The sequence below is a fragment of the Lolium rigidum genome, chromosome 6, assembly GCF_022539505.1.
Source record: "Lolium rigidum isolate FL_2022 chromosome 6, APGP_CSIRO_Lrig_0.1, whole genome shotgun sequence".
In the NCBI taxonomy this organism is placed as follows: Eukaryota; Viridiplantae; Streptophyta; class Magnoliopsida; order Poales; family Poaceae; genus Lolium; species Lolium rigidum.
Genome location: NC_061513.1, coordinates 159120993 through 159135923, shown reverse-complemented (window position 1 = coordinate 159135923; position 14931 = coordinate 159120993). Strand labels below are relative to the sequence as shown.

At 51.9% G+C, this 14931-nt stretch overlaps 1 protein-coding gene across 1 annotated transcript; it reads left to right on the top strand.

Annotated features, from left to right (window-relative positions):
* Window positions 1-4859: 4859 nt before the first annotated feature.
* LOC124668052 (glycerol-3-phosphate acyltransferase 1-like) lies at window positions 4860-13563 on the top strand. Its single transcript, XM_047205256.1, has 2 exons — window positions 4860-5742; window positions 12573-13563. Exons 1-2 carry the CDS (start codon window positions 5011-5013, stop codon window positions 13428-13430), a joined length of 1590 nt encoding a protein of 529 aa, XP_047061212.1. The 5' UTR covers window positions 4860-5010; the 3' UTR covers window positions 13431-13563.
* The last annotated feature ends 1368 nt before the right edge of the window (window positions 13564-14931 follow it).

Here is a 14931-nt window from a genome sequence, read left to right as displayed (position 1 = left end):
GGAAAGGCTTGTGCTAATTGACACGGTGCCGTGTCAATTAGCACAAGCACTGCTTTCCGCACAAATTCATCATCAGAAGCCTTCTCTCAATCAATTCAGAAATAACTAGATTTCCACTAGACTTGGTGAGATAACTAGCCGGTATGTTCTTTCAACTTACTAGACATTTTTGATCAATTATTTCGAAAGCAAAATAACCGTCATTACGTAGGCCATATATATGTATTCTATATCTACATGGATTGCAACTATAGCTCCTGCCTTGTCTTGTACGACGAATGTCTCTGTTTTAGGATCAAATAGCTCTATCATAAATCTGATCAAATGTGTACGCATGCTAAAGGCTGGTAGTTGCAACATCGTGCGCAAACTAGTAGAGCTAAACCTCGCACGTTGAGGTCCTGAAAAAGTGGCTACGTGTTATGACCGGTTTATCTTATAGCAGGAATAAGCCCATTAGTGGGCCTAAATTAGGGGCTTAGCCCATTTATCTTTAGGTTATTAGCCTATTTATATCCCTGTAATAGCTACGTGAAAGGAGAAGCAATAAACAGATCATACAGATCGTTATTGCCGACTCCTTGAGGAGTCGGTCTTCCCTGCCCTAGCCGCCGCTCCTTCCCTTGCGCCGCCTTCCTCCAACTTCGCGACGGCGGCCAGCCGCCGGCGCCGCCTTCCTCTCCCCCGTCCAGCACACTTCCACCCCTACAATCTACGTAACCGGCCTGGTAGGATCTCAGATTCTATCAATTTGGTATCAGAGACCTCTACGATCATGTCTTCGAGCCAGCCCACCGCCACCACCGCCGCCGCCTCCGAGACGCCGCTGGCCTCCTCCGCCGCCGCGCACCTGCCGCCGCCCTCCACGGGCGACGCGGCGCCCCTGGCAGATGTCGCCGGCGCCGCCCCCCTCCTCTCGCAGCAAGAGCTCTCGACGGCCATCCGCGACCTCGCCACCGCCGTCCAGGGCATCCGCCTGTACCTCATCGGTACGCAGGGGATGACCACGCCGCCCCTGCCGCCGCCCCTCGCCGCCTACTCGGCCGCGCCGGCAGCCCTAACCGGCCAGGGCGCGCCTGCTCCGCCCCCGGCCTCACCGCCGCCGCCGCCGTGGGCGTCATGGCAGCCGGCCCCCAGCGCGGGCCCCGCCTCGCTGCCCCAGGGCGTGCCCATCCAGCGGGTACAGTTTCCGCCGTCACCCTCCCGACTTCCGGCGTGGGTGACCGCGACGGAACCCCCGCCCGTCTACTCGGCCGCACCGGCGCCTTCCCCCGTCTACACCACCGCCGGGGACCCTCCGCGCCCGTCCTTCCCGGACCCGCCGCACGCACGCTTCGCCGAGCCTTCCGCCGGTCGCGCGGAGTACCCCCGCCCGGGCGCCACCGGCCTCGCTCCCCCACGCTACGCCAAGCTGGAATTCGCCACGTATGATGGCGTCGAGGACCCCCTCAACTGGCTCAACCAGTGCGAGCAGTTCTTCCGGGGACAGCGTACCCTGGCTTCGGACCGGACGTGGCTCGCCTCGTACCACCTCCGCGGCGCCGCCCAGACGTGGTACTACTCCCTGGAGCAGGACGAGGGTGGCATGCCTCCATGGGACCGGTTCCGTGAGCTCTGCCTTCTCCGCTTCGGCCCTCCAATCCGCGGCAGCCGCTTGGCGGAACTTGGGCGTTTGGCGTTCACCACCACGGTGCAGGACTTCGCCGACCGCTTCCAGGCCCTCGCATGCCATGCGCCCGGGGTGACGGGGCAGCAGCGCGCCGAGCTCTTCATTGGCGGACTGCCGGACCACATTCGCGTCGACGTGGAGATGCGGGATCCCCATGATCTGCAGTCGGCCATGTACTACGCTCGCGCCTTCGAGCAGCGCGCGCGGGCCATGCAGCAGGCCTTCCCGGCCAGCGACGTTCGGCCAGCCGCCCGCCCTCCACCGACACCACCAGGCCAGGCGCTCACGGCCGTGACTCATGCGGGGCACTCCGATCCAGCCGCGACGCGGCCTTTCCGTCGGCCGACCACGGCCGAACAACTTGAGCGCCGTCGTAAAGGGTTGTGCTTCAAGCTGCGACGAGCTCTATGTACCGGGCCACGTTTGTCCACGCCTGTTCTACTTGGAGACCGTAGACGACGTTGCGGCTGATGTCGTCACGGCAGGGCTGGCCGACGCGGCCGTCTCCAAGGCCGACGCCGTTCCAGGATGAGTTCCGCCGGCAGTTTCCAGCTATCCAGCTCGAGGACGAGCTGTTTGAGAAGGCGGGGAGAAATGTTATGACCGGTTTATCTTATAGCAGGAATAAGCCCATTAGTGGGCCTAAATTAGGGGCTTAGCCCATTTATCTTTAGGTTATTAGCCTATTTATATCCCTGTAATAGCTACGTGAAAGGAGAAGCAATAAACAGATCATACAGATCGTTATTGCCGACTCCTTGAGGAGTCGGTCTTCCCTGCCCTAGCCGCCGCTCCTTCCCTTGCGCCGCCTTCCTCCAACTTCGCGACGGCGGCCAGCCGCCGGCGCCGCCTTCCTCTCCCCCGTCCAGCACACTTCCACCCCTACAATCTACGTAACCGGCCTGGTAGGATCTCAGATTCTATCACTACGAGATTTGTCCATTTTGTGTAGTCGCAATAAACCGGGCCACCTAAATCATCCATTATGCAAATAATATATAAAAATAACAATTATTGCCGATATAGTAAATCTCCTAAACCATTTACAGCGTAAATGTTAACCTAAAACTTACACGTCCGAGAAAGAATGAAGGTTTAGATCAAGTGGACGAAACGATCGATGATAAAAGAGATTGCAAACTTACTTGCATATTTCTCAGCTAGTAACAAGATGTTAAAAATCTTGATAACCTCGATAGATTATATCTCCTTTATATTCAGTCGAAGCTAAACTTTATAAAGGTTGATCAAGTATGTACCAAAAAATATAAGCATGTGCAATATTAAATTAATATTATTAGAACAAAATATGTTTTATGCATTTGCTATTATAGATGTTGATATTTTTCTACTTGGTCATTTCTTACGAAGCTTGATTTTAATTTGCTGGTAACAAGATGTAAAAATCTGGATAATCTGGATAGATTATCTCCTTTAACGTCATGTCAAAGTCAAACTTTATAAAGGTTGACCATGTATGTACCAAAAAAGTATAAGCATGTACAATATTATATTAATATTATTAGAACAAAATATATTTTATGCATTTGCTATTATAGATGTTGATGTTTTTCTACTTGGTCAATTCGTACGAAGTTTGATTTTAATCAACTAAAAGTTATATACTGTACAACATATTTTGGGAACGATGGCGCGGCGATCAGCAATGGCGAACGATGGCGCGGCGAACAATGGATTCGGCCGCCGCTCTCTCCACCAATGGGAGGGGTAGCTCCTCCACGCGGTGGGCTACCCTGCGCCGTCGGACTTCCGCGCGCCCGGAGGATGGGGACTCAGCGCGGGCGGTGTCCCGATCCAGCCGCCGCCGATCGATCGCGCCGCCCTGGAAGCGGAGATCGACGCGGTGCTCGAGACTCTCAGCGACGAGCAGCGCGCGGAGGAGCGCTTCTGGCCGGACAACTACGAGGTGTGGACGACGTTCTTCCGGCAGAGGTACGAACGCGAGCTCGCCTAGTACGACGGGCCTCCCCCTCCTCCAGCTAGGAACAACGCCGCCGGCCGCTGGTGGAGCGCGCCTGGCCGCACCCTCGAGAATGTGCTCGCGCACATCGAGGTGGGAACTCCCCCGTTATGGGGATGCCGCCGCCGGTGGCGGCTATAGTGTCGCGCGGGCACGGTAGCTCCTGGAAGCCGAGGAGGATGGCGCCGTCCTCCTCCTCGTCTGGGTCGAGGTCCGCGTCCAGGTCCGGTGGATCGACGCCTCCGCCGTCGACACCAGCCTTTGTCAAGAAGGAGCCGGCATCTCCACCGCCGACCAGAGGGCGCAGCAGCGGCGCCCTCGTCATCCACGACCAACCCTCCTCTCCTCGCGCGGCCGCAAGAGCAAGACGTCGAAGAAGGAAGCCGTCGCCGCCGCGAACCAGCTCGCCGAGGAGGAGGCGAAGCGCGCCGAGGACGCCGCGGTGGCGGAGGCGATCGCCATGTCGCTCAACGACCCGGTCCCCGCCGACAACGTGCTCCCAATCGACGCCGCGCTCGACTGGTCCAGGCGTGACTGGGAGCGGCAGGAGGCGGAGCAGCAGCGTCGGCTGCTGGACCTGGCTGCCGCGCGGCAACGCGCCGTCCGCCGCCGCACCGGCCACCGCCGCAACGAACGTCGCGCCTAGGCCCGTGCCGCTGATCAAGCTCGAGCAGAGCAGCGACGACGACCTCTACCGACCGACGTCGCCACGCGCCGACGACCCTGGCCAGGGTTCTAGCCGCTGGTACGAGGCGCCGCCGCCCGAGGACGCCGGCAACTCGAGCGGCGACGATGACGGCGGCAACTGCACGGCCTTCTACCGCCATTTCTGCATTTAGAAGGCCGTTATTAGTTTTGCTTTATGTTTCGAACTGGCCGAATTCAAATATATGTACGAATTCAGCCTATATATGTACGAACTCCCTATATATGTTAAATATCTTTAAATTTCGCTTATGTTTGAACAAAATTCGCCTAGTTTTGTCTGAATTCGCCGTTTTTTGTCAAAAAAAGTTTATCCATCTTAGGCTCGCCGCTGAGAAATTGGGTCTCCCAGACCAAAAAATACATTACATAATATCATTTCCGGCCTGGACCCAACAGCTGGAGATGCTCTTCCGTCCCAAGCATTACATAATATCATTTCCGGATCAATCTCTATATAAACACGCACACACCTTTTCCCCGCAGTGCAACTGGTACGACTGCCACCAGTACCACAGACACTTTGCATGCCTACAGACCAGCTTGTACAAACTAGAAATACCAAGCTAAACCAAGGCCGGAGTATGATTAAGTTGGCAGCTAGGTTCTGAAGCTTGCACAAGCCCCGTTCTGCGCAGCAGCGTGTGGGAGGAAGATGTCCTTCCGCCGCATCCTCCCCAAGATAGCCGCCCACTGGATCATCAACTTGTACCGCGCGGCGAGGAAGCTCCGCAGCGATGCCTTCCAATACAACCGTAACTCCAATACCAGGCTATCCACCGCTGGCGCCGCCGTCTCCAGGTGCACCATCCCGTCCGCCATCGGTAGGATGGTAGTGTTTGACTTCCACGGCGGGCTCCTGAGATCCACCGCCCTCTTTCCCTACTTCATGCTCGTCGCCTGCGAGGGCGGCAGCTTGCTCCGGGCGTTGCTCCTGCTCTGCTGCTTCCCCGTCGTGTGGGTACTGGGAGAGCACGTGGCTGCTGGCATCCGGGTCATGGCGTTCGTCACCTTCGTCGGGCTCAGGCCACGGGACGCTGACCTCGTTGCCCGCGCCATCCTGCCCAAGTTCTACATGGAGAGGCTTAACGCGCAGGTGTACGAGCACCTGTGGCTGCCGGCAGGGAGGAAGGTGGCGGTGACGAGCGCGCCCAGGGTGATGGCGGAGTGGTTCCTGAAAGAGTATATGGCCGCGGACATGGTGGCTGGGTGTGAACTTCAGATTGTTAAGGTTGGAGGGCGCTGCTACTTCACCGGACTGCTGTGCGAGCCAGGTCCAGGAGCGCCGGCCTTGAGGGAAGTGCTCAGAACAGACGGCACCATGGCTGACATTGCCGTCGTCGATAGCTCCTGCCCGCTGGATCACGTCCTCGTCCCCTACTGCAAGGTACGTGCGATGCATTCTTAAAATTCTACCCTTAACTCTGTAAATTAAGGTGTTTTTCAAGAACACGCGCGAGCACGTGTCTTCATTCGTGTCTTCATTCATTATAAGGGAGAGAACGGTTTTGATATACAGAAATGAGCATCAGATCACAAGCGACCTGTCTCATACACCTCCACACTCACCCACTAAAAACTAAGTGATTCCTACTCGAGACCCGCTTTTCCACAGTTTTGCGTGTTTCCATTGTTCAAACTCTGTAAAGGTGTAGTCCGCCTTATAGCTATACGGACGAGTACGTAGCACTTGGGACTAAAGGGCAACTCTAATTATCATTTATGTCTACTTTTGCACCAAACGCATTTCTTGCTAATTATTGGCGCGTCTAAGAATAATGAGAGGAACGCATTCCTCTCTTGAAAGAGAGAGAGAGAGCCATAGAGGCCTCCATGTAGTCCATCGTACCGAAATTAGTCCCAAAAGGCGAATAAATTTTTCAACCGTTTTGCATTTTACAAGAATAGTAGGAGTACGTGCGTGCTCAGCATTTATCATGGATGGTGGCCTGTTTTTTCTTCGACAAAACATATGACTTGCACACATTGCAGACTGCATTGGTGTTCCTAGTACCCCTACTTTGTTTAACATGTTTAAACAGTTGGTAAACGGGAGTACCCCTATTTTGTTTAACATGTTTAAACATTTGGTAAACGGGAGTACCCCTACTTTGTTAAATGAAACTTTAGGTGCTCTCCCTCAGCTTGGGTCAGATGGAATAGGCACTAGTCCTTGCTTTTTAGGTCCTCTCCCGGAATTTCTTCTGAAGAAAAGGCAAACAAGCTTGGCTTCGGGTTGTTGAGTGCAGACCGCTTCAGGCCGGACAGGCCATAGGCAGGTTGGTCAGCCAAGCACTATTACGTCTCCGGCCGTCAAAAGGCGTTAGTACAATCGCCACTTAGGAAATTAGGGTAATTTTCTCGTTCATAATCGCAGCTAGCCTTTCGTAATCGCAGTTAGGATATCTGTGAAGATCTGAGCATATCTGGCTGAATTTGTCTGAATTAGCTACCCGTCATAGTTCTGCGGTAATCCTGATTTGTCATGTCGGTGTCGGCACTAGGGACACTAGGGGCTCCTTTGATTCATAGAATTTATGTAGAAATTGTGTAGAATTTGGATTCTATGAAAAAAATTCTACATAAGGTATTTGATTCATAGGAACATACTTGTAGAAAATACCCATAGAAAATAATCCAATGTGAGTGCAAATCCTATAGGACAAAAAGCATTAGCTCATACTTCATTAAAAACAAATTTGCTCTAATCAGACAAAGTTCATCTTCCCATAGAATTCAATTACGTATATGATATCTCAATCCTATGTCTTTTCTATTTCTACATTTTCCCTATCCTATGAATCAAATGAGCCCTAAAACTGTCAGAAAACTATGGAAGAGTGTTACTCCCTCTTGATGGAGGCGGCGCCCTTGTTTTGCGTGTCTAAACTTTTGACCAATGGAACATTTATAGATTGTAGCAAAAGTTATACAGTATTATTTACTTAAATACAAATTGAATGGTATACTATTCATAACATACAATTAATGGTTGATTAATCAAATCAATGGTCACACTTAAATCTCGAAAAAAGTGTGTGGCAGCTCCATTTGGACAAAAGTAGTAGCACTTGATTGGACTCACGTGCGACAAGAGAACTTGGTTGTGTGGCGATCTATACCGCCTGAAAACTAGAAGCATGTGCCCCGAGGTTTTTCATCGTAATCTGTTTGTTGCAACTTGCAAGGAGACGAGAGTGAACTACTTTTTGGTATCATTTTCGGCTTCTCGCGATCTCAACTGTCTGCATTATTATTTCGAGAAAAACGACGTTACCGTACACAACTCCCTCTACCGCGACAGGCTAGGGGCGGGGCCAGCAAGAAAATTTAGGGGACGTGGTAATGTTAGATGCGAATAGGCTGACAAGTTAATTCTGCAAAATACAGTGATTTTTAGAGGAGGAAGGCGCGATACTAGGCATCTCCAAGTTTCAGTTTAGGCAATGTGGGTGTGTCCATCTACAGCATCAATGTCACTCTGAATCTATACATGAACGGATAAATTTGGCTACGGTCTTGTTTATTTCTATCGTATATTTTTACCCTCAAGGGATTTGAATATGGGATGAGATTTGTTGTAATCCAATCTCCTCAAATATTTTTTAATTAATACGCTGATATGATAAAGAGTTTTTAACATATATCTCGGAACCTGGATAAGTAAAGGTACTGGAATTTAAAAATAACTTGGCCACCAATTTCATCAATAAAATATAACATATATTCCGTAGAAGATATATCATTGGATTCATGATCAAAAGAAGTTTTCAACTGTATATTTTTTATGGCACGTAACTTATATAAAAAATGACCAAATTATTAGTTAAAAAAATTCTTAAACTATATCATTCGATTCATGATCAAAAGAAGTTTTCGACAGTATAATTTTTATGGCACGTAATTTATATAAAAAATGACCAAACCATTAGTGTTTTTTAGATAAGTAGCCACTTGTTCATTAAAACTCAAGTCCAGGACTCCAGGTACAACACATGCCGCACTCAGTAGAACAAACCAACCACAAGAGAGAGACACCTTACCCGGCACGACAGCAAAAGCTCCCCATAAATAAGAGAAAAATACAAATAGGTCCTTAAAGGGGCACAAAGATGAACTTTTTGACGATCGTCGCCACCTCTTGAACGCCGCTGAAGCCACGACCAGAGAAAATAGTGATGAGAACCTCACACCAAATATCCATCGGAAACCATCACAATGAAGCTTTGAATACCCGAGCGAAGCACCCGATGGAAAAAATAGTCTCATTGTGGCACATGGGCCAGGAACATCTTATTCCTGTTGGAGCTTAGATCCGCCAACCCCTTCAACAACATCGACGGAGGCATGCCGATCCGCCAACCTACAACCACTAAGTCCTGCCCCTGAGTAGGAGAAACCCTATTCCATGGACCTCATCCCTGCCCTGACCTCGACCACCGCCGCTGCCCAACCTCGACTAATGCCACAGCCAGCCTCAAGAACATGGCCAAGCTCCCGAAGAAGAATTGACGCTAGCAGAGAGGGCGCTTGAGACGAAGAAATGTGGTGCCTGGCGCGGCGGCGCGAAAGCAAAAAGGCCCAAGCATAAATAGATGACACGGCCAAGGGCAACACTGAGCTGGTCTTGGTCGCGTCTTCGACAAGATCGGTCACCTCCTAGGGCACAAGGCCGCCTCTGGTGAGATGGCTGCCCACTCGTTCTTTTAGGACGGCCTCGTGTCGCCTTTCCTTGACCTCAACCATATGGTAGTGCCCGACGAGTCGGGCCTGGCTCGTAGCAAGAAGACACATGCGACATGGGTGACCCCGCTGATGAACATGTCTGTGCCCCGCAACCTGTTCGAGGAAATGCCACTCCTGACGCCGGTCGAACCATGTATGGTCGCGATCATCGATTTACCCGTCCACATACAATTGAGTCGAGGCTTGTGATGCCCAATTATCCATAGGCCTACTATGATGAGGACCATGATGCCTAGATGCACGAGATGATCAATGGTGGTGGCTTCATCCCGGACGAGGGCCATGGGACCGTGTAGGAGACCTAATTCGAGGATTACAACATCGATGGGGAGCCATTGTTTGGGAAAAATGACAACACAATGGACGAAGACACCGTTGTGGATGATGATGCCGGTGATGAGGGTGATGCGGCCAGAGATGGCGTAGATTCTGACATCGGCGATGAGAAAAAAGAAAAGAAAAAGGACCGTTGGATGCTCGGGCAAGGACGATGAGTGCCTATGTTGGTCTTAGAAAGATATTAGACAAGATCCAATTTGCGGCGCGGAGCGAAAATGGAAATCATATTGGAGCAAGGTTACACAATAATTCAATAAGCATAGGCAACTTGCCCCCTTTAGAATTCTTAGTAATTGCAGCCAAATTTCAATCTGGGGGTTCATCCAACTTGAGACCAACAAGTTTTGCGGTGCGATCAAGCATGTGCTTGGACGTCCCGTGAGTGGCTTCAGCGTCGCCAACACGGTAAGGCCATGACCATTTTCAATATGGCTATTTACGTTGGTTGGCATGAGCACCTCTCAAGTATTGCATATGTGTAAGTGTCCCTTTCTTTGAACTACTTAAAGGTCGTTCATAAAAAGTCCTACATGTTGGTCTATTGTTGGAGGGAGCTCAAGGATTGACCTAAGTGGAAACTGGAATATGCAGCCTACACAAATAGTCTCAAGAATGGAGGTGTCGTCAAATCAGCGATCACTGATCTCGAAGACGGATGTCCAAGCAATGATGCCCTTCCATCTCGGCCAAGGGGCCAGAATGCTGGAGTGATTCTTTTGCACTTGCATTGAGCGTGACCTTGAAGGTGTTGATGGCCGAGAAGGAGGAGTCACTTGCCAAGAGGGTTAGTAAGCGACGACGGGAGAAAGAGGCCATAACCTCATAAAAGAGAGCTCTTGATCTCCAGAAGAACCGGATCATGTTCGCCACTTGAGCCTCGTGGATCCGAAACAAAGCGATTGGTTCAAGAAGAAGCAAGCCATCAAGCACCGGAGGTTCGTGTCTCTTGCAGCCTCTTGCTTTTATGCGCACCTGCGGCAGCTGCGTGGGACCCCTAGGGAAACCTTATCTTTTTGGGATGAAGCAAGCCATCAACCACCGGAGGTTCGTGTCTCTTGCAGCCTCTTGCTTTTATGCGCACCTGCGGCAGCTGCGTGGGGCCCCTAGGGAAACCTTATCTCGTTGGGATGTTTTCTTCTCCATCATATCATTTTGTCCCTTCCATTTTCCCCACTATTTGTCAATGCATGTGAGATGGCTAGTGCCCCTGCCCCCAAATCCATGCAAGATCTCAAGCTGATGCGTTGTCGTTTGACCATGCTCTCAAGTCACCGTGGTCGTTCAAGGTCCCCATATCATCAAATCTCATCAAGATGGCCACCATGGAATCTACGAGGTGGGTAGTAGGATTGTGGATGCTGCTGCGAGGAGGTAGGCGGTGGTGCTGCAGTGAGCAGGAGGTGGTGCTGCAGTGAGCAGGAGGTGGCACTGGAAAGGTTTTGGCGGTGGTGCTGGATGGTTGCAGCGAGCAGGGGAAGTCGTTGGCTGGCCCTGACTCCCTCATTTTCCTGCCAGCATCGCCACCTCTGCCCCGGCTGCAAGCGTCTGCAGCCAAAGCTTCAAGTGCTTGGTGTTGGAGCTGTAAAGGGCGGATGTTGATGCAACAATGGGCTATCATTGGAGCTGCCAAATGGGTGTCGCTGAAGCTGTGAATGTGCACTGCCGTTGCTGCAATGGACCAGCTTCGGAGCTGCGAAGAGCCGCTGCAGGTGTTGCAAGGCCTATCGACACCAGAGCTATGAAGGGCCACCACATGGAGCTGCAAAGGACCATGGTTGGCGCACAAGGGCCTACCGTCTGAGCCCCGAAGGGCCACCACATATGATGCAAGGCCTGTCGGGGGAGCTACGGGCAGTGAGCGGCAGTGCTACAAGGGGCTACCAGCGGAGCGGCGGTGCTACAAGGGAGCGGAATGGGTGCTGCAAGCAGGGTGTGGTGGTGTTGCGGGTGGCGGGCGGCGATGCTATGGGCAGTGGATGGTGATGCTGCCATATGTGTGTGGCGGTGCTTGATGTGGGCATCATCCTTCGGGTACCCGACATTGGTATACCTCCTTTGGCCCAACAAGGGCCCCGTGAGGATTGCCATGATCCATGGTGGGCCCATACGTCGGTTAGAAAAGAGAAGACTTACGAGGAGACGGATTCTTGATGAACAAGGCAAGAAGATGTCGATATAGAAAAAGATAGATTAGGTCTTGATGTAACCTAGTCGAGTTCGGACAGGACTCTCGGGACCTGGCCTCCTATATACAGGCAGGAGAGGACCTGCCGAATAACAATACTTACGCAACCAATATAATCTAGCATATACAAACCCTAGAAACCTTGCCTCTCGGCGAGTTCACCATAGCAGTCTATCGGCTGCCCCATTGTAACCTATTTCACTCGATAAATCAAGATCAGACAAGCAGGAGTAAGAGTTTTACCTCATCGAGGGTCCCGAACCTGGGTAAATCTCGCTCCATGTTCGTTTGGTATCCGATGTCTCGTGTTAAGCTGCAGGATTCCGTCAACCCTAAGCCCCTCATGGTGGGCATTGCCGAGGTGATCCCTCGTCAGTGCTACCAGAGAAGAGCAACGATGCTGCAAGCAGAGGCCAACGATGATACCATCGACGGTTGGCTGTGGTTGGCAAGTTCTCGTCTAACCTTCGCGCGAGGACGGGGCACAGTGGTGCTGCAAGGAACATAAGGCGGTGCTACCAACTAGTGGGCGGTGGTGCTGCAAGGAGGGGAGTAGGAGCTACCAAGCGGAGTTGGCATGACGTTGGCAGCTGTCGACAGTGCGAGGTGGGGGGCAACTACAGGAAGATCGGGGGTGTTGTTAATTGGAGATAGAGATGAGAAGGAAGAAAAAAAGAAGGAGGGCGAACCGATGTGGACCACGGACGTGGTCATTTTTTCTTACGGTGGAAAAATTAAGGACACGCCGGTCTATCCGGAGGTTCCGAAGTCTCGGAGAATTATCAACACTGTCCTTTAGTGATAAACTAGTTTTTCAGTTTGTATGTACATGAGTTGATTTTAGGACGACGCGCAATACCTAACGAACAATTTCTTCTGCTTTCTTCCTTTTTTTCCCGATAACATCTTTTGGCCGTTCTTGGCTGTTTATCACCTGGTTGCCGCAGGAACTGTACAGCGTGACAAAGGAGAGCGCCAAGACCGCCCGTCTGCCGCGTGCAAGGTACCCAAAGCCGCTCATCTTCCACGACGGCCGCCTCGCCTTCCTCCCCACCGCCTCCGCCACGCTCGCCTTCTTCCTCTTCCTTCCGCTCGGGCTCATCCTCTCCGTCATCCGTATCTCCATCGGCATCGTCCTGCCCTACAACATCAGCTTCGCAGCCAGCGCGCTCTTCGGAGTCCGCTTCCGCACCTCCGGCCTCGCCAAAGACACAGCGGCCAAGCGCAGGGGCGTCCTGTTCGTGTGCACGCACCGGACGTTGGTCGACCCAGTCATGCTCACGGCGGCGCTGCAAAAGCCAGTGCCAGCCGTGACCTACAGCCTCAGCCGGCTCTCGGAGATCATCGCGCCCATTAGGACGGTGCGGCTCACGCGCGACCGCGACCGCGATGCCGAAATGATGTCGCGGCTGCTAGAGCAGGGAGACCTCGCGGTCTGCCCCGAAGGCACGACGTGCCGCGAGCCCTACCTGCTGCGGTTCAGCCCGCTGTTCGCCGAGCTCGCCGACGACATGGAGCCCGTGGCGCTGGACGCGCAGGTGACGTCGCTGTACGGCACGACGGCGAGCGGCCGCAAGTGGCTCGACCCCGTGGCGTTCTTCGCTAACCCGGCGCCGGCCTACCGGGTAGAGTTCCTGGGCGATGTGCCGCGGGATCGGACGCGCGCGGGGGGCAGGACCGGAGCCGAGGTCGCCAACTGGGTCCAGCAGCGGCTCGGTGATGCGCTTGGCTTCGAATGCACTGAGCTTACTCGCCGCGACAAGTACAGTATGCTAGCCGGAACCGACGGCGTGCTTCGCCAGTAGAGGAGGAAGTCAGAATTTCCCAGCATTGGTTGCTGTAATACTCAGAAGTTGTGGGTTTATCTTCTATTACTCGTGTGTGAAGAACAAAATGTTTGTCTGCGAAAGTCCATCGGCAAATGCTTGTATTGAATTCTAATCAAAGTACAGTACAACATCTCTTGTGAACAGTATGTTAACCATAGCTTCATCTCGTTGTCATGCGTTAAAACTGTCAGTACTATACATTAGTAAGGTGATAAGAACAGAACTGATCACTAAATATATGTCGTACGGACTATGGACACATACACACTTACACTACGCTACCTACTAATACATATGACCTACTGTATTGAAGAACCAAGGAGGCTGAAGATTAATGAAATCATCATAGACATCATCATCGCTACCACTAGTGGAGAAGAGGCCTTTGGTCCCAAGCAAATGTCCCAGTGCAGAACCAAACCGGGACCAATGGGGGGCATTGGTCCCGATTCGTTTGGCCCAAGGCGACCCCACTCGCTGGAGCCTGTCCGTTAGTGGCCTTTGGTCCCGGTTTGTACCAAAAACCGGGACTAAAGGGTCGGCGGCAGGGCGCGGCAGGCCGTGTCAGGCGTGGGAAACCTTTAGTCGCGGTTTGTAATACAAACCGGATCCAAAGGCCCCCCCCCCCTCTGGACCCGGTTTGTATTACAAACCGGGACAAAGTCCCCAATCTGGCTATATAACCTTGCCCCTGCCCAAGTGTAAGCCACACTTAGCCATTTTTTCACTTTCTTCACAAGCGGGGTGTATTGCTTTGCTCTCTTCTTCACATGCACAAGAGGTGTTCAATGAAATGCTTAAGAGGATTTGCCACTTGAGTTTACACAAATCAAGCCACACTTAACATGCTCTTTTCTTCTCCATCGAGGTTAACAACTTTATCCTTTTCATCTGTAATTGATAAAATTCATGTGTATATATAAATCGTGATGTTCTGTAATGGTTTTGATCAGCTTAATTATATCATGCAGATGAATCGGCAATGGATGTACATTGACCGACGCTTTGACGAGTTCACTTCGGGCCTGAGTAATTTTATGGCCGTGGCGGAGGCAAACAAACATGGTGGCTTCATGTATTGTCCATGTGTTGACTGCAAGAATACCGTAAATTACGCTCACTCGGGTACCATTCACGGCCACCTTCTGCGATTCGGTTTCATGCCCGGTTACTATTGTTGGACCAAGCACGGAGAAAGAGGGGTTATGATGGAAGGCAATGAAGACAATGAAGTAGAAGATCAAGAGGCACCAGATGAGCCTGCTGATGATGATCTTGGTCGGGCCATTGCTGATGCAAGGAGAGAATGTGAAACTGAAAAGGAAAGGTTGGCCTTCGACAAGATGATAGAAGATCACAACAAATTGTTATACCCAACTTGCGAAGATGGCCATAAAAAGCTAGGCAGCACACTGGAATTGTTGCAATGGAAGGCAGAGAACGGTGTCACTGACTCAAGATTTCGAAAGTTGCTAAC